The sequence below is a fragment of the Drosophila suzukii genome, chromosome X (genome assembly GCF_043229965.1).
Source record: "Drosophila suzukii chromosome X, CBGP_Dsuzu_IsoJpt1.0, whole genome shotgun sequence".
Taxonomy (NCBI): Eukaryota; Metazoa; Arthropoda; class Insecta; order Diptera; family Drosophilidae; genus Drosophila; species Drosophila suzukii.
Genome location: NC_092084.1, coordinates 17,394,765 through 17,417,831, shown reverse-complemented (window position 1 = coordinate 17,417,831; position 23,067 = coordinate 17,394,765). Strand labels below are relative to the sequence as shown.

Below are 23,067 nucleotides of genomic sequence, written 5' to 3'. Positions count from 1 at the left end.
AGGAGTGCCCACATCCCCCCATCCCTAAATTGTATCTCGGCATCTTGGCCAGCTCCATTTCAATGGCCAGCAATTGGAATCGATTTGTGTGCCTGGTCCTAAGCCAGACGGTTAGTTGGTTACTGGACATCCTCGACACAGTTGCGGCAGCTGAATAATTCAATTAAATAAAATAATGAATATTTACTAGCTTGACCGACTGGTAAATCGCATTTGGTTCCTAATATCCGTCCGAGGCAAACCCTTCAGATTACACTGGACTGAAAAATTACCTATTCTTAATGAAGAAAATAAAAAAAAGTTAATCTTTAAATATGAATTCTGTAAAACTAGTTATTCTTGGTGTTAAAGAGCCAGTATTAAAAGTTTCACCTTCGATATTATATAATATTAATATTGCTTAGAACTAATTATATATTTTATTATAATGGTTCTCACTATTAAATGATTTTTTAAAGTTTTGGACGCAAGTGACTCTCATTATTTTTTAAGCTCCGCAAAATGAGTTCTTTCTCTTACAGCTTAAAAAAAAATTTACTCCATTTATTTTTTATATTTCTGCACAGATGGAAACATATAAACTTTAATTTGATATTCATAGGTATAATTAATGTTCCATAAAATATTAAAATTCAACAATGTAAAATTTATATGGCAAATTGTATTTCTTAGCATTCTCTTTAATAGAAAATTATACATTTTCGTGATCAATTTAAGAATGTTAGATACAATGTAAAAAAATATTGCCTTGAATCTATAAAGGGCTATACAATAACATAAAAATAAATAAATAACTTCCTAATAAAATGATATATTTAAATACTAATACTAATAAATTATAATAGTTAAAGTAAATATTTCCATATTTAAATCAATAAAACCAATGAAATAATCATAGCCGAACATACTTAAATTAAACCTTTGGATTTACTTTTTTTTTTCATTATCAATTTAATTTTTTTTCTTTTATAGGTATAGAATGTTAAGACTATTTTTCGAGTGTATGCTCTTGGGTACTCACTTGCCAATTGCTGACTCTGCAGCAGCAGCTGGGCGAGCAGTTGGGTGTCGAAGGCCGTCGCCGGTCCGGTGTTCTGGTACTCGTCCTCGCTGCTGCTCCCGTAGCCGTGACCCATTCCGTGACCCATGCCGTGACCCAGTCCGGGACTTAGCCCATGGCCATGACCGTGAGTGTGTCGGCCGTGACTGTGCCACTCGGCGGAGCGCTGGCGCCGCAGCTGCTCCCCACCCCCGTTTCCGGATCCGGGCAGTCCTGGCAATCCTGCGAGTCCTGCCAGTCCGCCGGAAGCGTAGTAATATTCGCTGCTGGCAGCACTGCCGCTGCCGACGCGTTTACGGCCAATTGTGCCGGAGTGACTGCTGGACATGATGGCCTAGGAAGTATTGTGGGAAACTCTGGGAACTCTGGGAACTTTGGAAGATCGGATCGGAGCGGTTTCAAACGAGGCAGGTGCAATTTGTCCAGTGGATAAGGATTGTGGCTCCTGTCAACGCAGCATCGCTCCAGCTTCTGCTGGCCAACTGCCAGTCCATGTGGAGCCGGTCGCTTTAAGTGCTTAACCGAATTAACGCTGAAACGATAAAAACGACAAAGTGTCAGGTCAGAGGAGAAGATAAAGCCATAAATGCACGAAAATGAAAATAAATAGCAGCCGGCACCAGGGCATACTATACGTATTTCCCCCCGGTACTTTCACTTTGACTTCTGGACGTAAAGTGAACTTAATAGCAATTGCTGGGAGGCATCCCATTCCCATTTCCTATTGCCCAGGACCATTTACCAGAGACCAGTGTTGCCCGCCAAGGATTACAGAAAGTAGCCAAGTAAGATATACAAAGTAGTTAGGGAATGTTGTTGTTTTTTGTATCCCTTGAAAATTAAAAACTATGTCCAACAAAAAATGTATACATATGTAAATTATTTTTGGATGCAGTGAGTAATGGCTAGTCGTCATTTTGAATGAATTCAGTGTTAAACTATATTGTTGCATACTTTTAGACATTTAGAAATATAATTTTAAAAGTGATTTCCAAACCTTTTTATTTTTTGTTGCCCCCCGTTTAACTTTTTTTTAATATATAATAACAATAATCTATTTTTCCTTGTCAGTTCTGAAAACTCCTCCATCTCTAGTGATAAATATTTAAATGTATTCATATACAAAGAAATAACCCAAAGTTTGGCTATAAAACCGTCAAGTTGGCAACGCATTTGGCCAGCTTTCTGTTTATGGCTGCTTCCCTGGGTTAGACAGACAATTTGACTTTTGATTTTGATGAGTGAGCATTTGAATGCACTAAAACACAGGGGAAAAGGGCTGGTAGCTCAAGTGGGTCATTACTGGCAGCCTCAGCACGATGCGGGTTAAGGCTGTCTGCTCAATGGCCACGCAAACGATCAAAAGGACACGAGGCACAGAGGTTATCCCTGCAGAGGACTTAGCCTTACCGAGAACTCAAGGGTTGTGTGCGTGGCAATGTTATCATTTATAGGCATCCAGAGAGGGGACTCAGTCGAAGGACCTCCAAGTATAGTGGCACATCGGAATTCCTTTTGTGGACTTTCAAAAATTACAACTTACTGCTCAATGTTTTCGGTTTTAGAATATTTAAAAATGCCAAATCAATATGCCACCAATTATTATAAATTTTTTAACTAAATAAATTTAGCCATTAACAGAACAAAAATTTTTTTTAGTTTTAAGCAGCTATTTTGAATAAACTTGATAAATATAATATAGAAAAAAACATTTATCAAGACATTTTAGAAAAGATTACGTCTTTTGCAAGTTTAATTTTAGTAATTTTTAATTCATTATAAATTGCTTAAAAATATTTTTAATGTAACACAAATATTTTAAAAATGATTTATAAGATATTAAAGTTCCCTCTTTCACTTAAAATTTGTATTAATCTTGTAATATTTTCACATCCCAAACCAACAAAGATATATTCCAATTGAAAGGTATAACCTGTCTTCGTAAACTAGCAAAGCAAACTACTCAAACAAGTGTGTAATATGAAACTCAAAGAAAAACAACAGCCAAAGGAGGAAAATGATTGCAAGATGGCCAGAGTGCTACAATTTACTCACTTTATGCGAAAAGCTGAACCCTTTTTTTTTTGGCTTTTTTCAGCAGTAATTTTCCAGAGACTGGCAGAATGGAAAACTATGGGCAAACAGGACATGCCCACTCCCCTTAAGAGTGTTGTAAAATGGTGTAACCGACTGCCTGGCTTCTTGGGTAAACAGAACTTAATCGAATGCAACTGCACTTGCAGGCGAGTTCAAGTCAAGTCGCATTCGTATCGCCTGCTGTGACTCATGGAACTATTTTTCCACCTCTCCCGGCTACCCCGCCCACACATTACCCCGCCCCCCCAAGTGCACTTTTCTCCATCGGCAAATGCACAATTTGGCCTGCAAAATGCATATTTGTGGCATCCATTTGTATGGCTTTGTTGGTCCGTAGTCCGAACCGAAAGATAATCAAATACGCATTTCTCTTTCTCTGGCTGCCACACTACCGTTCTCCCTCTAATGAACGGGGGCCAGAGTTGCCAACTTGACCTTATTCCCTTTTAATAACGAGGATATTTTCAAGGGTTGCAACGTATTCGTTTATTTTTATTTCGGTTTTGAGAAGACTTAACGTAATACATAAAATGTCCCATTTCTAGATGGGATGTTGACATAAAAAGGTTCTTCAACTTGGCCAGAGTTGCCAGCTTTGGTTTATTTTTCGTGGTTATTGACATATTCATAAAAATATAATATAATACATATATATATATATATAATATTATTGACATATTCATAAAAAATATATTACGTTTACTATTTCTTGTTAAGAATAAGATAGGAATTTAGGCTTAAATTATAAACATATAAGGGCTCCTCAACTTGGCCAGTGTTGCCAACTTTCATTAGTTTTTCGGGGAAATTGAGATATTTTTATAAAACATATTCATTTTACTATGTCTACTTAAAAATCGATAGAAGCATTCTAAGAAACAGAACTTTTTAGAAACTTAAGGAGCTCGAGTTAGATAATAAAGGTTTTTCATAGCCGAGAATAATGTGTAATGTTCCTCGGCTACTTGATATAAAATCCGGATCATTTGTAGCTGTGTGTAAGCCACAATTTGGCTTTTAATCTTGGCAACACTGTTGATGGCTAGGCCCAAATGGAAAAACTGCTCAGCATCAATTGCAATTTTAAAGTGAAGCCTTTCATCGGCTGCAACGAAACTTTGCTAACGAATTAAGAGCAAAATATTATATGCCTGGCAAAATGTTGCATAAGGAGCAAGGGGGGTAGCTGGGTGCCCCTGGAAGGGGGGTCGGTAGATTCCAGGAAAAAAAATGGGGGCTTGGGTGTTGCGGGGTGCACGCAATTATTTTGCATGCTCCATTTTAACAATTTGGAGAAAGAAATGTGAGCCAGTGAAATGCGAAAATGAATGAATGAATGGGCGACTGAATGCCAGCTCCATCCCGCTTCCACTTGGCGGCGGAAAGTGGGGCATTAAAGCCTAGAATCCGACATTTTCATATGCATGCTTAAGTACGTCGAGTGCCAGTGCCAGAACAACAAAAACATCAGCAGCAGCAGCAGCGACAACAAAATGCCACAAGGAGCCAAGAAAATATTGAGTTAACCCGAGCAGTGCTGCCCTAAAAGTATGCAATGAAATGTTATTTTCCTCATTTCCACAAAAACTTTCTCGTCCGCCCATCTTAACCCCCCCGAAAGGCAACCCTCCTTTAACTTTAACCCCCACCGCGAAACTTCACCGCGATGCAGCTGCTGTTTGCGATGGTTTCCTCCGGTCTGCTCTTAAATTAAAAGAGGTCCAGGAAGTTCACTCAAGCAACGACTTCAAAGAGATAATAATTGTACATGGAGTGGTTATATTAAATTTGATTTTGGTTTTTAAGTCTTAAAAACAAATGTTAAGACTAATTAATATTGAAAAAATCATTTAAAATTCATAAGCTACAGAAGTGACTTACAAAGGTGCATAAAAGTATGCATTATAATCTATTTCGAAGCAAGTTGGCTTTTTACTGCCTACTTTTCACAACTTTCTATTTTTTTCATTTTTTTGTGGGAGAAATAACAGTTTAGCACTCTCATTAACAAGTAAAATCTATTCCATCAAAGGACTTGAGTGGAAATTTTAAATTTGATTTTGTTTTTAAATATTTTTAATAAAATGTGATTGATATTGAAAAAATCTTTACAAATTCATAAGCTACAGAAATGACTTACAAAGGAGCTTAAAAGTGTGCACAATATTCTATTTCTAAACGTGATTCCCTTTTCACTGCATACTTTTAGGCAGCTTTATAATTTTTCATATTCCTTGTGGCAGAAAGAATAATTTATCACAATCATTCCATGAATGGACTTGAGTGGATATAATAACTGTGATTTTTGATTTTCAATACTATAAACAAATCTAAAATTGAATTAATACTAAACAAAATCATTGAAAATTCATAAGCTACAGAAATTACTTACAAAGGTGCTTAAAAGTATGCAATTTTATCTATTTCTAAGCATGCAGACCTTTTCACTGCATACTTTTAGGCAGCATTCTGTTTTTTGATGTTGTTTGTGGGAGGAAGCATAATTTAGCACACTCATTAACAAGCAAAATCTATTGCATGAATGGACTTGTCAAAACTTGATTTCTCTTAATCTTCACCATAATACCTCAACCATTTGTTTGTCTCGCGACACATTTGCCTAACCACTGTTTCGTTCGCCTTTGACACTTAATGAATTATAAATTGAGATGGAGCTTAACCTTTTGTTTGTCATTCCGCCTTCGATATAGCCCCATTTGAATTCAGCATTTTTGCTCTATGGCTCTTCATAGGACGCATTTCCTCTGACATCAATCGCATTTCATTGTTTCAGCCGCAATAGTTATGCAGACGAGTGTGTAACAGATATGTACATATGTGTATGTGTATGCCTGGATATAGAGTACTTTATGTGGCATATCGGGTGCTCTGGCTGGGGGTTCTTCCATATATATACTACGTATATATCCAATGACAATGGAAAATGGCACTGCGTACCACAAGCTCTCTATGCCCTCTTTTTCGTGCTGTTGTCAACCGCAAAACGTTTAATTACATGTCAAAATGCGAAATGCATTGAACAAGACAGGAACCATAACACTCTGCCACGCCCCGTTACGCCCCGAATTTCCCATTTTCCATTTTCCACTTCCTCCAGCATCCAAGCACTTCCTGAGCCGCTGCGTCATCATCAGCGTTGTTTTATAGATAAAGCAGCGTTACAGCTCCAAATTTCGTATTATGAGTGAACATGCAAAAACAACCTCATTACCAACACAGAACATAGGCCAAAACATGACGCACACACTTGTGAAGCAGCTAAACCCCCTCCCCCAAATAACACCCTCTGGAAACATCACCCATGCCAGAGAGGCAGGGGCGTAGTTTTTCGGGGGAAAGCCGAAAGGTTTTGATGGCAAATTTCAAAACACAGGCTGTCACAAACGTGCCGCAAAACAAAACTCATTAAGAGATAATAAAATAATAAATGTAACATATAGGGAGAGTATGGATTACAACAAGGATGTAAATAAAATATAAAAAAAATAATATAACATTTGCTTTACAGAGGGAAATATTCAAGTACATTGTTCTTGAATTGAGAACATTTGTTCTTAAAAACCGCGTAAGTACAGTATTTTTAACATCATTACTTGAAAAACCAACGACAAATTCGATACCCCAGCATATGTATCTCAATTCTACATTAGTTTCATAACTACTAACTAGTATCAAAAATATTTACTAAAATTACAAGTAGTACATACCAGACTTCACTTTGCACAGATGTATCAGATGGAAAAAAGCAAATAATGATTTTTGTTAAATAAAGGTCAAATACGGGTGCAACTGATTGCTACTTTATGTTTACCAACAGCATGCATGCAAATGATTTTTTAATGGGGTTTCGGATTTATCAACAGACTGAAACTGAAAACTAAAGTAATTCAATGGCATAAGCTGCAGCAAAAGAACAAACAACAAAACGGAGTGTTTGAGTGTTATTAAAGAAAATAAGAGTAAATTGAAACGATTTGAATTTCTAGCAATGAAAAAAGTTATGTTTGAATAGAAAAATAGTAAAAACCAAACATATAAAGGGAAAGCAAAAGCAAAAATGCGTTTTCATGTGCAAAATGGTATGGAAATAATGAAAAATTCCTGAAAATGTAATTCTATTTTCATCAAAAATGTTTAGCAAATTAATCTATCTATACGATCTACAGCCCTACGAATTTGTTCCCTGCTGTACCGCGTGTTCCGTAATTGCTTCCTGAAAACACAGGTTCGTGGCTTTCTGTTTTCTTGTTTCTCCTTGATTTTTTTTGTGGCAACCTGCCAACAAAATTATTGACAGTAGGCAGGAACAGAAAAGGGGCCTGACATTACTCCGGGCTGCGAAAGGTACCGCCCACCAAATGCCTATCGATGTCAATCCCCATCCACCCATTCCTTCACTCGGATGATGGATAAAAATATCCCCACTCAATTAATGGCCTCTCGGGAATTTGTTCGCGGGGAACTTCACCTCTACTTTCTTGTCTTTTATTTATGCTTTAAGCTTTAATAATATTTAAGGTTTATTTTCTGCTAGTAGGCATAATTATCAGTGAGTTAGGTTGGTATCGTGGAGTATAAGAAGTGTTCTAATCCTTACTTATAGTTTAACTGTGTGAATTATTCTATCAAAAAATGATAAATAAAGTGAAAAAGACAGTATAAATATACAAAAATACTTTGAGTTCTATAATAATGTATAATATTTTTACGTTTTGTTACCCCAATCTTACTCAGTTAAAGATTTTTTTCCGATTTAGTAGGCTTGAAAATCGTATCCCACCTGAGTGTTCCGCTGGCTGCAGCTTCTATTTATCAAAATATCTTTACCCATCCATCAGGCTGGGCTTCCTCGCCCAATCTCTGTGCAATTTGAACTATGCCAGGCACATGTTTTGTCCGCCACCAGTTTCGGCATGTGTCTGAGGTCATGTGGGGAATGTGAGCTTGTGGGTGGTGGTCGTTCTGGGGGTTGAAACCCTGCTCTTTACCCTTTTACCCCATCACAAAACGACTCCTTTGTTTGCTGGTCATACGGAACAGGGAAACTGTAAGGATTTGCCTAGGAAAGTTCCCCAACTTGCAGGCTTAAGTTGCACTGAAAATCAATTGAATGCATTTTCTTCTATGAACTTCGATTCATGACTGCTTTATACAACCATGCAAGCGTATTAAACTTGGGATATTGGTTTGCATTTTGTACCTTGGGAACCTTAAAAATTCTGTAAATATGTTGTTAACTGTTCCCTATGTTACACGATAGTTTTAGTATTTTATGATTTAAACCTAAATAGGGAAAGGCAAAAAATACTTTATATCATAAGACTTTTTTCATAAATATTTGCTTTAAAATATAAATATATCAAAATAAATATACTACCTTATATAGTTTATATACCTATAAATCGGTAGTAAATAAATATCTCAAGAAGGGTGGGGCGGAACCGATAACCTTGGATTTAACTAATGTTTTATTATAGAAATATGGATTTTTAAATACAAAATTAAGCAAAAATTTAAAATTAAAACCAATGAATTTATAAAAACATATTATATAAGATTATACAAAGGTATTCCTATCGTATAATAAAGTTACAATTTGTTGTACAACATTTTTTATTCTTTTTTGTGGGGTCAGTTTTGCATTACGATCCTCTCAAATTTATTATACTTGATATTTTACACTTTCTAAGTATCTTAATATTGGTAATAAAGTATTTAACACTTGACAATAACTATTTAAAGCTCAGTGTAAAACTCTTAACTAACGGTAAGCGCTCGCATCGTAATTCACAATGTAATTGATATAAATTTGGGGTGGTCCCCGTTGCCCTTTGGATATTGCCCCACTGTGGCCGCAACTTTATTATAACGAGCAACTCTTTCATGCCACGGAGAGCGATGGCCAAACATGGTCCAAAGCAAAGGCTAAGGCTAAGGATATGGGCCAGGATGAATGGAGGAGGGATGTGTGTGTGTGTGCAGCTGCAGTCGGTTTATGAAATTCATGGCACGCGGCACGTTCCTGGCATCCTGGAAGTCCTTTAGCACCCCGAACCCAAACTAACCCTACCTCACTGGTCCCCCAAAAACGTAGAGTTGCCAAGTGCTTGCGTAAAAATGCATAACGGCGCCAAAAGTCAAAGAGCAAAAGTTATTTTATACACATTTTTAATTTTTTGCTCCTTTGCAAGGACTCAAAACACACACATACGTGGATACAAAATGGTGTCAGCAGTGGTTGCCATTCGAAAAAAGAAGGGGAGTAGACAGGGCAATGGGGGGGGGGATGGCGAAAAAAAAAACTATTAGAAGGTGTTGGCTGGCAACATTTTGCAGACATGACTTTTCGGGGGAAAAAGGGTGGAAAAGCTGGCACAAGGATGCGCATAAATTGCAGGCACCATGCATAAATGGAAGGATATTGCTGCAGCCTGGCCAGCCTTTGATCCTGCCTCGCCGAAAAAAGTAAAAACGAGAAACATGCACAAGGCACCAGGATAAGCTCCATCGTCCTGAAGACGAAGTCGACGGGGAGGAGTTGTGATTACAGGTTGGCCAAAGGGGCAAAAAAAGGGTAAAAGGTTGAGGGGGTCTTAATTGATAAGAAAGCCGAGATTGAAACGCGCAAAGGGAAATCAGAAAACGAAATTCCCGTTTTGCCCGAAAGAAATACAAGGAATGAAAAAGACACTCGAAATCGATTTGAGCCTTGGTATTCGGAAAAATTGAAAGACGGGAAAATATGTTTCATATAAGAGTCCTTTCTTGGAGAGGTTTAATCTCGGTAAAGATAAGTTTAGAGATTGCCCTTGAATGAGGCTTTTGTAAAAATCTTACCATTGAAGAAATAGGCAGAGCATTTGAAATTAACAAGAAGTTCTTGATATAGGGAGTTTGATGTATCTTCCCATAAGTAGCCTTTACATAAATAATTGTTTAAGTTACTCCTTGACCATAGAAACCGATGTACCCCCTTATAAAAAAAGAAGAAAATGGGTCAAAAAATAAATGTTCCTAAAAAAGATAGGGCATATCTAGCAAGCTGCTCAAAACAGTCGGTCTTTTAGCTTTGATTTGGCTGAACTACGACTGAAATACCACGAAAAAATTAGTATTTTTGACCAAAAACTGTATCCAAAAAAAAACCGATGTACCCCCTTACAAAAAATGCGAAAATGGGACAAAAAATAAATGTTCCTAAAAAAGATAGGGATCGATAGCATTTGTAGCAAGCTGCTCAAAACAGTCGGTCTTTTATCTGTACGCCTTGATTTGACTAAACTACGACTGAAAAACCACAAAAAAATAAGTATTTTTGACCAAAAACTGTATCCCAAAAAAAACCGATGTACCCCCTTACAAAAAATGCGAAAATGGGTCAAAAAATAAATGTTCCTAAAAAAGATAGGGATCGATAGCATTTGTAGCAAGCTGCTCAAAACAGTCGGTCTTTTATCTGTACGCCTTGATTTGACTAAACTACGACTGAAAAACCGCGAAAAAATGAGAATTTTTGATCAAAATCTATATCTCAAAAATAAGCGATGTACCCCCTTAAAAAAATGCGAAAATGGATCAAAAAATAAATGTTCCTAAAAAAGATAGGGATCGATAGCATTTGTAGCAAGCTGCTCGAAACAGTCGGTCTTTTAGCTGTACGTCTTGAGTTGGCTAAACTACGATTGAAAAACCACTAAAAAATGAGTATTTTTGACCAAAATCTGAATCCCAAAAATAACCGATGTACCCCCTCACAAAAAATGCGAAAATGGGTCAAAAAATAAATGTTCCTAAAAAAGATAGGGATCGATAGCATTTGTTGCAAGCTGCTCAAAACAGTCGGTCTTTTATCTGTACGCCTTGATTTGGCTAAACTACGACCGAAAAACCACTAAAAAATGAGTATTTTTGACCAAAATCTGAATCTCAAAAATAACCGATGTACCTTACAAAAAATGCGAAAATGGGTCAAAAAATAAATGTTCCTAAAAAAGATAGGGATCGATAGCATTTGTAGCAAGCTGCTCAAAACAGTCGGTCTTTTATCTGTACGCCTTGATTTGACTAAACTACGACTGAAAAACCGCGAAAAAATGAGAATTTTTGATCAAAATATATATCTCAAAAATAAGCGATGTACCCCCTTAAAAAAATGCGAAAATGGGTCAAAAAATAAATGTTCCTAAAAAAGATAGGAATTTTTGATCAAAATCTATATCTCAAAAATAAGCGATGTACCCTCTTAAAAAAATGCGAAAATGGGTCAAAAAATAAATGTTCCTAAAAAAGATAGGAATTTTTGATCAAAATCTATATCTCAAAAATAAGCGATGTACCCCCTTAAAAAAATGCGAAAATGGGTCAAAAATAAATGTTCCTAAAATAGATAGGGATCGATAGCATTTGTAGCAAGCTGCTCAAAACAGTCGGTCTTTTATCTGTACGCCTTGATTTGACTAAACTACGACTGAAAAACCGCGAAAAAATGAGTATTTTTGACCAAAATCTAAATCCCAAAAATAACCGATGTACCCCCTCACAAGAAATGCGAAAATGGGTCAAAAAATAAATGTTCCTAAAAAAGATAGGGATCGATAGCGTTTGTTGCAAGCTGCTCAAAACAGTCGGTCTTTTAGCTGTACGTCTTGATTTGGCTAAACTACGATTGAAAAACCACTAAAAAATGATTATTTTTGACCAAAATCTGAATCTCAAAAATAACCGATGTACCCCCTTACAAAAAATGCAAAAATGGGTCAAAAAATAAATGTTCCTAAAAAAGATAGGGATCGATAGCATTTGTAGCAAGCTGCTCAAAACAGTCGGTCTTTTAGCTGTACGCCTTGATTTGGCTAAACTACGACCGAAAAACCACTAAAAAATGATTATTTTTGACCAAAATCTGAATCTCAAAAATAACCGATGTACCCCCTTACAAAAAATGCGAAAATGGGTCAAAAAATAAATGTTCCTAAAAAAGATAGGGATCGATAGCATTTGTAGCATGCTGCTCAAAACAGTCGGTCTTTTATCTGTACGCATTGATTTGACTAAACTACGACCGAAAAACCACGAAAAAATGAGTATTTTTGACCAAAATCTGAGTCCCAAAAAAAACCGATGTACCCCCTTATAAAAAATCCGAAAATGGGTCAAAAAATAAATGTTCCTGAAAAAGATAGGGATCGATAGCATTTATAGCAAGCTGCTCAAAACAGTCGGTCTTTTAGCTGTACGATTTGATTTGACTAAACTACGACTGAAAAACCACGCAAAAATGGGTATTTTTGACCCAAAACTGAATACTCCTTCTCTTTAAGTGTGTAGTTACATTTAAAATACATTTAGGGTATTCAATTGCGTTGCAAAAGTGTAAACTTTGTAAGTTTGCCAGACGAGAATTGTGAACGCCCTCTATTTTAAAATATCGTTGCAGGAAATTGACGTACAAAATAACGCCAACTTTTAAATTTTTGTGAAAAGAAGGCTATGATATTTTCTGTCATTAAAACCCAACTTTTCAGTATATTTTTAGTATTTTAGATAAAATTCCTACCCATTATTAACCCCCTATTTCTACACAAGTACAACAGATTTGTATACATAGGCTGGGGTGTTGTAGGCCTTGAAAACTATTTTGTATGGAAATTGTTGTTGGAACTGCTTACACTTTTACACTTTTCAAACGATTGCAACGCAATTGAATACCCTAATTGTTTAAAATGTGTATTGTATATAAGATAAGATTGAAGTTCTCTCTTTTGGAAACCCGAATAATGTGAGTTCTTTTTAGGGCACATATCCCCTGACCGTCCAGATTCCCAAGTAGCTGCAACTTACCATTTATGTGGATCAAGCCAGCAGCTCGATCGACTTGATGACTTTGCCCTTATCTGCTGGGCGGGATTCGCGGGAATGAGATTTATGATTGCCTTTGTGCAAGTAGCCCTGACTTGGCCTGGCACCTTTCAGCTTTCAGCTGGCTACCGACTGTCTGATTCGGAGGTGGATGTTGGGCAGTGCGAGATGATTACCCAAAGCAAACACAGACGGGAGGGCAAACAGCAGCTGACAAACCCACTCACGACCATTGTTGCAGAATGCTGTCGAGGTGCTCTTCGGCGGGTGAAGAGCAGCATGTGGAGAACGAGTGCCCGAGGATGAAATTGTGGGGGACACTGGGATGGGGGGTGAAGATGAGGACGGTGATGGCCTCAAGGCTTGCCAACAAAAGGATAGGATGGATAGCCTGTCCTCTGCTGGGTCATCGGCATGGGCCAACGCATGTGTGAAAAGAAATGCTAGCAATAGTGCGAGTGGATGTGTGTGTGGAAAGGAGGACCAAGGCAGACCCCTTTTCCAGCACACGCGGCGTATACGTAATGCATTCAGGTGGAATGCATATGTGTGCACTCAGAGCCACACATACACAATCACATTCACACACAAACGCACTCAAAGAAAGAGACAGACACCCTCGTAGCGTGTGTGAACAGGCACTTGATTGTGTTATTATTATTGTTTCAAGTGTTGCTCTCTGTTCTCGTTGTTTATCCGCATGCATTGTAACTGTAGCTGTCCCAAAGAGGTTGGACCGTCGAGAAAAAGGGGTGAAAAGGGCACTGGCACAGTGGTAAGCTCACAATGGGCGTTGGCCTTTTCAGATCTAACAAATCAAATGAGTACGTAGCCTTTTCCCCAATCACACTCATATTTGTGGCGCCCAACGTGGGGCATTTTGATATTAACATTTTATATGGACGTTAAGTCACCATAAGTTTATGTTATTTACTCCTTAAGTAAATGTAAGACCTTGGCAATCCCCTTGCCGTGTTGGTCATATGAGGATTTGTAAGGTTAAACCTTTTTGGCGCCCAACGTGGGGCTTTCACATATATACCAATCATTTGGCATAGCTGTAAATCACATGGTTCTCAGGGTATTGCCAGTGTCCTGCCGGCTCCACTGTACTTGCGTTAGTACAGTAAAGCCCTCCTTTACCTCCTTGCATTCGATGGCAGCATTGTAGCGAGCACACTTGAATGCACTTGAATGTGCAGCGAACCGGAGTCGGGCAAACGACCCAGTGCCCCTCATCCCATCTCACGTTTTTATGGTCCCACGCTCTTTTTTTGTACTCCCACATCGGTTGTTTGTTCCAATAATGTTTTCATTATCCCAGCGATATTCGATTGTCAGTGGGGACTCGTAATTGCTGACAGGATATGTGTTATCCCGTATGGATTTAATTGTTTACCATTAAGATGGATTTTGAAATGCAGTAGACAACCAATTACGTTGTAACTATTGTTGCACAATTTCTCTGTCAGAATATAAACCAACTGAAGTGTTTTTATTAATATTGTCTTTATGATTTTAAAAGATATATTAAACATGGTGGCTCCTTACATAAGTGAAGTCACCTAACATTAACTTAGAGTTGCCAGACTGCCAATTTATTGGGCTTAAATAATAACGGTTATTTAACATTGATTTACAGATTATAAAATGGAGCTCTAATTATATTTTTGCTACTACTATTTGTATATACGATAAAGATTTATCTTTCCATAATGCGATTGAAATTAATTTCGCAAATATTCTTCATATATAAATATACAAATTTTCAGTGCCCTTAACTCATGCATAATATTTATATTTAACTCGCTTTCGCTGTCCAAGCGAAATCTGTGCGCTTATTGGATTCATTTTAAAGCGAATCCGGATTGACCTGAAAATCGGCGGAAAGCCGAGCACGATAATATTAACGCCGTGTCTGCCGCATTTTCCTCCCTTCCTGACAGCCGCTTTTTGTGAGGGGTTATTTATGAAAATGACTAAACGAATGCGTGCAAATTATGCCTTTTCTGGCAATGCGAAAGAGGCTGGAATATGGGTTAAGTGCAGCAGGATGTTGGTCTCGCCGGATGCCAGTCCCTCCCATTTTACCCCACAGCTTCCCGTCAACCGCCCAACGCCCACCGCACAGCTCCTCTTCGCATATCTTTCCTTCTTAACAGTCGTAAACAAAAAGGTAGCTGTCCCCGGTTCTCCGCCCCTCGTTTTATTTATATTATAAATATACCCTCGTGGAGGAGAGCATTAAAGTTTTTATAATAACTTTTCTCTTAAGGAATAGTTCTCCAACCACTTTTGTAGATATTTGGTGGATATTTACACAACTTTTAGGGCCGATTTCTCATTGTCTTATTAAGGTTTTAGTTAGTTACCTATCAGAGAAAGTTATCATGAAGTTGCATTGCTTGAACAAATTCGTTTTCTTAATGTAAAGTTAATTTTAAGGAGGCAAATCTTTACAGAGTCTGATATCACATGATTTATTGAGAAATGAGCTGTTGAACTTTTTGTAATCAGTTTTAGCCAGAGCATTTTCCCTAGTTAAGTGTTTTCTGATAGTTAAAACCCAACATTGCTTTGAAAAACTAAATTTTACCAAAAACAGAATTTAACTCAGTGACAAAAGTTAACATGACATTGAGAAATCGTCTTTCAATACATACAGTTTATAAGTTGGCAAACAGAATAGGAAGATCAACTACTGTTATTTTGAAGAATATTAAACTGTTTATTGGGCTTTCTTTAATGAAACCTTCTCTGAAACCCAAGAAATTGATCTGATTTATAAAATAGTCATGTTTTTATATTTTTGTGCCAGTGAGACCATATAGTAAAAACCAGAAAATTACCATAGTTTATATCATAGAGTAGATAAATCTTTTTTGGGTTTATTCTTTGCCAAAATGGTGGTCAAGTCAGGTTACCCAGCGCTGGAGCCTCGCTAGTTTTAGGGTATTCCCCGTTTTTATTTCAGCTCTGTGTTTGTTTCGCTGCCTGGCTGTTTGCTGAATGCAACTGGCCTGAGACCGAATCTGAAACGGAAGGCCTGAGACGATGATAAAGCGACAGGATGACTCCTCGCTGGCAGCTCCTTTTGCTCCTCGGTCCGCCTGCTCATTAAAAATTACCCTTCTTATGGTGAAGTGGAATTAAAATCGCGTCAGTTGGCAGCGGCGTGTGGCGCGCAAAGTTCTTTTAACTGTTTATAATACGCAACGCTGCAAAAATACACACGATGTTGGTACGGAACACAAATACATACATATAGAGGTGGAAGTGAGATGGCTAAAGGAACGGGTGAACAAAGCCAACGTGAACAATGAATTAAAAACACAAAGCAACTTTCTTTGCCACATTTCTTTTAGAAGGGGGGTTTTCACTTTATAGCGCGGCTTCACTCTCTTTTTTTTTGTGTTACCCTATCTCAATTCTTTTGTTCCTGAAAATACAGACAACTCTCGACTGCGCTTTGAGTTGCAAATTTCACGTTATCGATAAGCTCGCACAACAGGTATTCATCGATAAATTGCAGTGTTGCTGGGGTTTGCATGAATAAACAAGCAGTCTTTGGATTGGTAGCAGTTTTTATATATAAGAAAGAAATTGTAGACCTACAAATTCAAATTCGATAAAATTAATTAAACCAAATTTATTTTGAATGGGAAAATATGCAGAAAAGCATAAAATTGATTACTAATAATTACGGATTCCATATTTAATGATATATTTTATTGCTTGTACTAAAATAAACTCATTATAGATCTTATATCTTAATCACATTTATATTTCCTCCCAGAATAGATAGCCTGAGCTTCACTGTACCATCCGCTGCAAATGAAGGCGTGCAGGCGAAGTGGGCGTGGAGCGGTAAAGCTGGCTCCCAAGTCATTAGGACTAATGGCCACCTAAGCGGGGGGCCCAATGCTTGGATGGGATGGGTTCTACGAAGGAGTTGCGCCGGGAATTCTGGGTGTTTCCCTCTCAGCAAAAGGGACGAGGGGATCCTGTGGCTGCGGCCAGCACAAATAACCAAGTGGCTGTTCGGCGGTTTTGATTTTACAACACACACGTACGTACGTACGGTGCTCTGCGACTACCAAATCGCATTCTATTGTTTCCAGCTCGTCTTTGTTGTCGTCTCTTTCACCTTGTCTATCTGCGTCTCTTTCGCCGGCTCACAGGCCGTCCCTCTCTGTGTAATTAAGCACTTCAGCTGAGTTGTAAAATGTGCTCGATGCTTTTCGCTTCGCCACTGAATTCGGTCGGAAAACAATTTAAGGCAACCGTGTGGTTGTATTCCGGCCCGTTCCCTTCCGTTGTTCTATTTTTACACATTGCAAAATATTATTTAAAAAAGAATTTAAGACAATTTATTCATAATACTTAAAATATATTGCACAATAACAATTAAAAAGGAGAAGTCTCAATTTATAAAAGTTGAATGGTAATATTGTAAGTAATAAATAATATAACATTCATGAATATTAATTAGGGATATGAAAAGCTACAGTACTTGATTTTATTAAATATTATTTTAATGAATCAAAATATATGTTTAAAGCTAATATCTATAATACAAATATAAGTCATATCTTTAAGAATAATTATTTAAATAAAAAGCTTAAGAGTCTCAATGTAAAAATCTGACTTGTGGAATTTTTCCCAGTGCATCTATCTCTATTTGCTTCTACTTTTGGCCTGGTTCATTTCATCGGGCTTTTTCTACTTTTTCTTATTTCCACTTTCGTTGTCTGCCTTCTATATTGACTGGCTTTGAGCTGTGTTTTGGTTTTTCGGATTTTTTTCTTTTTTTTTGGCTATTGAGTTTTGATGAACAGCCTTCGACAGTACAGACTCTTGGCCAAGGCCGTCATAACTTGGCCCGAAAAAAGGGGAATTGCAATATTTGGCCTTACCACAACATTCCGAGCGGCTAATGGGCAAAGTTGAAATTGAAGTTTCCCCAAGAGAACCGCTTTGGAAAATGGTTTTTGGTGTATAAAAGGGTTTAAAGATGCCTTTTCCGAATTTTTTCCAGCGTTTCTGATTAAATTTAAATAATTAATTTGAAACCACTGCTTCCTTAGATTTGATTAAATATAATTAAAACTAGATTTTACTAATTGCTTGTAGACAGTTTTAAAATATTTGTAAAATAAATATAAATGTTTTTACTAATATTATTAATTAAATAATAATAGATATTAGGTATGCTAAGCGAAATCTGATAAAATAAAAAAAATCAATAAATACAATTTCCTTTATCGAACAAGGCGAGATGCCTTATTACAGAAAATTATTACCAAACTATTTGTAAAAGTATTTTAAAAGCAGTTCAAAAAGTTCAAAAATAGCGGCAAATGCCCGAAGATCCGCTCATATTTTAGTTGCAAAGTCAACTGATTAGCCCAAATTGCCGACTGGCAATTGTGGAAAGTCCCCGAACTGCTCATCAAGTACCCGCCCCGTTGATTATTGCAAACTCCCCGTTCCGCTCGCACTTTCGCGAGTGCTCTCATTACTCCAGAGAAAGTTGGGTGAAATGTTTCCGGCTTGACAGATTGTTTGGCAAATTGTCGTGCAAATTGCCGGCGAATGTTTTCTGCAGTTATGACATGTGAAGTTATTTTTGGTGTCGCTGGGAGCTCTGTGCTCGGTTCTTGGTTCTTGGTGCTCGGTTCTTGGGAGCACTTGTTCAGCTCTTCATTCTTTGTCTTAATGCAATTATTTCCGTGTAATTTATTTGCATTGCAGGGGCTGGGGGGCTGGGGGGCTATGGTGAAAGTGCATTGCTGCCTTGGGTTTTTCGGATGGAGGGATTCTGCATTCATTAAGTGCACCGTGTTTCCCCTGGCGCTGTCAACAAGCCCCATTTCTTTTTTATACACATTTCTTTCTGCCCATTCCCCCAACGGTTTTTGCCACATAATCGTCTGTCTTCATCACGGTGAAAGACCGAGCACGAAGAGGGTAGAAATTTATGCTTGACATAGAAACACGATTTTGCCGACAGTCGGCCATTTTATTCTTATTCCCCTCGGCGCCTCCATTCCGCTTGTTTTTCAGCCCTTTCAAGAGGTAGCTCACCTTTGCTCGGAGGTTTGTATCTCCATGATTAATTGTTGGCCAAATAATCCAGACACTGCGGTACTTATTACCGAAGATCCCTTAGGATTTGCCAGTGCAACAATATTTTTTAGGGATATTAAGACACATGAGTTTTGGAATAAATTAAATTAATTTAATTTAAAACTACCAAACAATAATAAATCATTTTAAAGCATTTTTCTTATATGGTATGGTAATATTTATATTATTTCTGCCATTTCATAGTTCTTAGAGTATTCAAAAGTTGTATCTAGCTGGCTTTGCTTTCCAAATTGAGTTGCAGAGCTGGGCCAAAAAAGTAGTTTAAAAAAATTGTAAAATTAAAACCGGAACCCGTGAAACAAACAAATATTACTCAGGCTCGCTGTCTCTGTTTCTATGTTTGATGTGTTGTAATAAAGCCTAAATTAACAGCCAACCAAGGGTTGTACGAAAAGTACGGAAAAGTCAACAGTTTTTATAAGCGGATTTCAGTTTAAAGATGCGGTTAGTTCTAAGGTTTGTTATACCATGGGTTATACAAATGGGTTACATTTATTTCCTAGACATTTTTCTAAGAACTTTCATATTTCAGATAAACCAATGGGTTTGTTATATTTATTTTTGTTTTAAATCATTTTTAGTTTTAGCAAAAGAAGTTATATTTAAATGTTTAAAAGGGATGTTTTATGAAGGTAGTCAAATTTCATTTAATTTTATATTTAAGACTCATAAGAAAAAACATTTGACATAGAAAGAATTTAATAAATTAAAAAAGGATGATGTTTTAATAAATAATTTAAGCATTTTTAGTTTTAGCATTATACCTTATTTTTCAAATTACAAAAAATATTTTTCATGGAAGTAAGACTGATTTTCTCTTTACTATTTATATTTAGGACTAAGAAAAATTGACTTGTAGTCTAAAAACAAAATAAGCCATCAAAATATGATACATGTCATAATATTGAGTTGTTTTTTTTAGTAATTATAAAAATCCTATTTACATTTATTTAAATTACTTGATGATTAAGACTACTTTTTGGGCGGCTCCCTGTAAATAAAAAAGAATGAACGAGAATTCGCAAAGAATGCGACAAGAGCTCAGCTCAGGTGAGTGGATAAAGTGAGGGGTTTTGTATGATGGGTGCATGGGTGGGCGGATTTGCAGCAACAAGGGGGGTGGGAAAAGTGGTGGAAAGGAGTGAGAAGGGTTGCAAAAGGGGTGCAGTTGGGTTTAACCGAGGGCAGATAGTGCTGGGTGCCATGCATCATGATGACGACGCTGTTGACACTTCATAAATACATGAGTTGCAGTCAGAGAGCCTCCTCACACACACACACACACTCCCCGTTTGCCTGTGTGCGTGTATCTGTGTGCCTATCCGTGTGCTTAAGTGGAGGTATATGCAATTGTTGTTCTTCAGTTGGTTGCCCTTTAAGCCAGGACCAAAGGGGTTTTCATTGCAGGACTTAACACAGACTAAACAAACGTCAATCAGCTTACGAATCCTTCTGTATTCCGTGCTCCGTATTCACACCTCGGGCATTATCTTTTGTCCCCTTTATAGTGTACGATATCAATTGGGTCGACTCTCCCCGTCACCGATTCGCATTCACCTTTTGTTGTTTTCCCAGCTTTTCCAGCTTTGCCAGCTTTGGCCGCCTTTGTCGTTTTGTCGAGTACTTTAACAAATTTACACGTGTATCACTCATACGCGCTGTTGGCATGCCATGTATATGTATGTATCCACAACTAAGCCCTTTTACCCTGCATTCTTCAGCCGTTTCACGCCAAATTCACCGGATACGGGTAGAAAAACTACAGCGGCAATAAAAACAAAGTGCCCCAACCCAAGTTAGCTGGAGAATTTAAAGAAAATGCCAGCAATTTACCTTCATTTTATGGAATGTTTGAGCTTAATACACAAATAAAATTCCAAACTCAAATACCCAATTTAAAAAAAATCTTATTTTATTATTAATTAGCTTAAAATAAATGTAAAACATTTATCAATGTATGCAAGGATTATTTTAAATGTTTTTCTCTTTTTCAAAATTCTATTGTCTTCGTAGAAAAATAGAAATTTTTAGACCGCTTTCATTACACATTGCTTTTATTGAAAACACCACTGGGTTTTGCCACACAAAAAGGCTTTGTTTTACTTTAATCGCATTACAACATGTCGGGCCAACATCATAAAATGTGTGGTAATAACAAAACAATAAATGTACAAACAAATCAGGTATATCATTTTAATTGTTAGCATATTAGCGCAAATTAAAATGAGCTGCAAACTGCGAAAACAAATTGTTAAGCACACTTTTTTGGGGTGGCGCGCAATTTGAATGTGCGACTGGAAAGTGTATTTGAAAGTTTGTTTTTCTGGACAAGTTTCCCCAACGTGTTTCCCACTTAATGTGGCCCTAGGGTTAAGGGAGTGGAACGAAGGGGTTATACCTAAAGTAGTTTTCGGGTGGGTTGGCAGCCGCACAGAGAGAAAAACATAAAAAAAAGGATGTCAATCATATTTGATTCATGGCAAGATGGTAAATCTTTTTGATGCCTGGATTTTTGTGTATTTAAATTTTTACCTCAGTCTTTAGTTTGATTTGTGTGTAATCTTTTTTTTTTATATACAACTTTTTTGCATATTTTATGATGTATCTCAGGTTTTAGACCAACAATTAATAATTTTAGGGGTTTTAAAACCTTGTATAAAATTAATAATAAATAAATAATTCGTAAGCAACTTATGTAGACAAACTTACTTTGATATAAGTAAGCTTAAGCTTCTTCAAAAGAATTGCAACAATATATCTAAAAAAGTTACCAAGACTTGTTAGGGTTACCATCTTAATTACCTAATTTTATTCCCTAAACATACCATACAATTATTATTTTAAAAAGCTTAAAGCAAACTTCAGTATGTTTTAACACAATTCTCAAAAATCTATTTAACTGCCATATACCAATTTTAATAACTACAATGATGTTTAAATATATTTCTCCTCTTGAAGGACCTTAAGGCCTTAAAAGTACCTTTATTTTTTTATGGTCATGACCATTTAAGTTACACCATTTGCCCTATAAAGCCCTATAAAATTCAGTAAAATAAAGTTTTTAAACAGAGTGATTAAAACTTCCTTTCAGTGCCGCAATAGTGGAACGGAGCATTTAATAACGGAGGGAAATTCAAGCCCCGACCGAGGAGGTAAAAATAAAGGCGTTCTGAACTCGGGATTGCAGATGAAGAAATAATATCCATGTGAGGATGGTGTGGGTGGCTGGGGGTCGAAAGGTTGTGTGGGGAAATGGAGGGCAAGAAAAATGAATCACCGACAAATTACGGTAAAGAAAGAAGGGGCAAATGGCGGCAACAACATTCCGTTATGGCACATCAGCCGCCAGCTTCCGTCTTTTATTGTTCGCCACAGTCGCCGGGGCTCTTGAAATTTCCCAACCCACCGCCACCACCCACTCAATTCCATCTGAGGTTGTAAAAATTTCACCATAACTCCCAGCGAAAAGCGAAGCGAAATGAAAAAGGTCTTATGAAATATGCATATGATCATTTTGGCCCCAGTCCAACTCGAACTTTTGAGTCGAAGACCTGGGCCCAATCTGGGCGAAATTTCATTAAAGTTCAAGTGAAACATTCTTATTTCAACTTTAAGATGGTCGCACTGGGGATTCCCCAGCGAGGGGCCAAACAAAAAAAAAAAAAAAACAACAGAAAGGCACAAAAAACGACATCCGCAACGTAAAAAAGTTGCCAGCAGAGAAATTACCTGCAACGAAGGTAAACAAATGCCCCGGCAAGATGGCAAAGATGTTGGGAGAGATGGCCAAAAGGAAAAGAGTTTACGGAAGCCAAGGAAAACTTAAGTCGTTAGGCAAACCCGGCCAGCAAACAATCCACGGCATGTCTGGAATTTCACTT

The 23,067-nt window shown here is 37.3% G+C and overlaps 1 protein-coding gene and 1 long non-coding RNA gene across 3 annotated transcripts in view; both read right to left on the bottom strand.

The window, feature by feature from the left end:
- The window catches only part of Ten-a (tenascin accessory), a 169,324-nt gene extending 167,921 nt beyond the window's left edge, over positions 1–1,403 (bottom strand). For both annotated transcript variants that reach the window (XM_065868155.2, XM_065868156.2), the window contains exon 1: positions 1,022–1,403. In XM_065868155.2, the coding sequence (XP_065724227.2) occupies positions 1,022–1,388 (367 nt within the window). In that variant the 5' untranslated portion in view covers positions 1,389–1,403. The remainder of the gene's footprint in view (positions 1–1,021) is intronic.
- Positions 1,404–1,409: 6 nt separating this feature from the next.
- Positions 1,410–23,067, bottom strand: part of LOC139353468 (uncharacterized) — a 77,054-nt gene continuing 55,396 nt past the window's right edge. Inside the window, exon 3 of the long non-coding RNA XR_011604757.1 lies at positions 1,410–1,592. This is a non-coding gene — a long non-coding RNA (uncharacterized lncRNA). The remainder of the gene's footprint in view (positions 1,593–23,067) is intronic.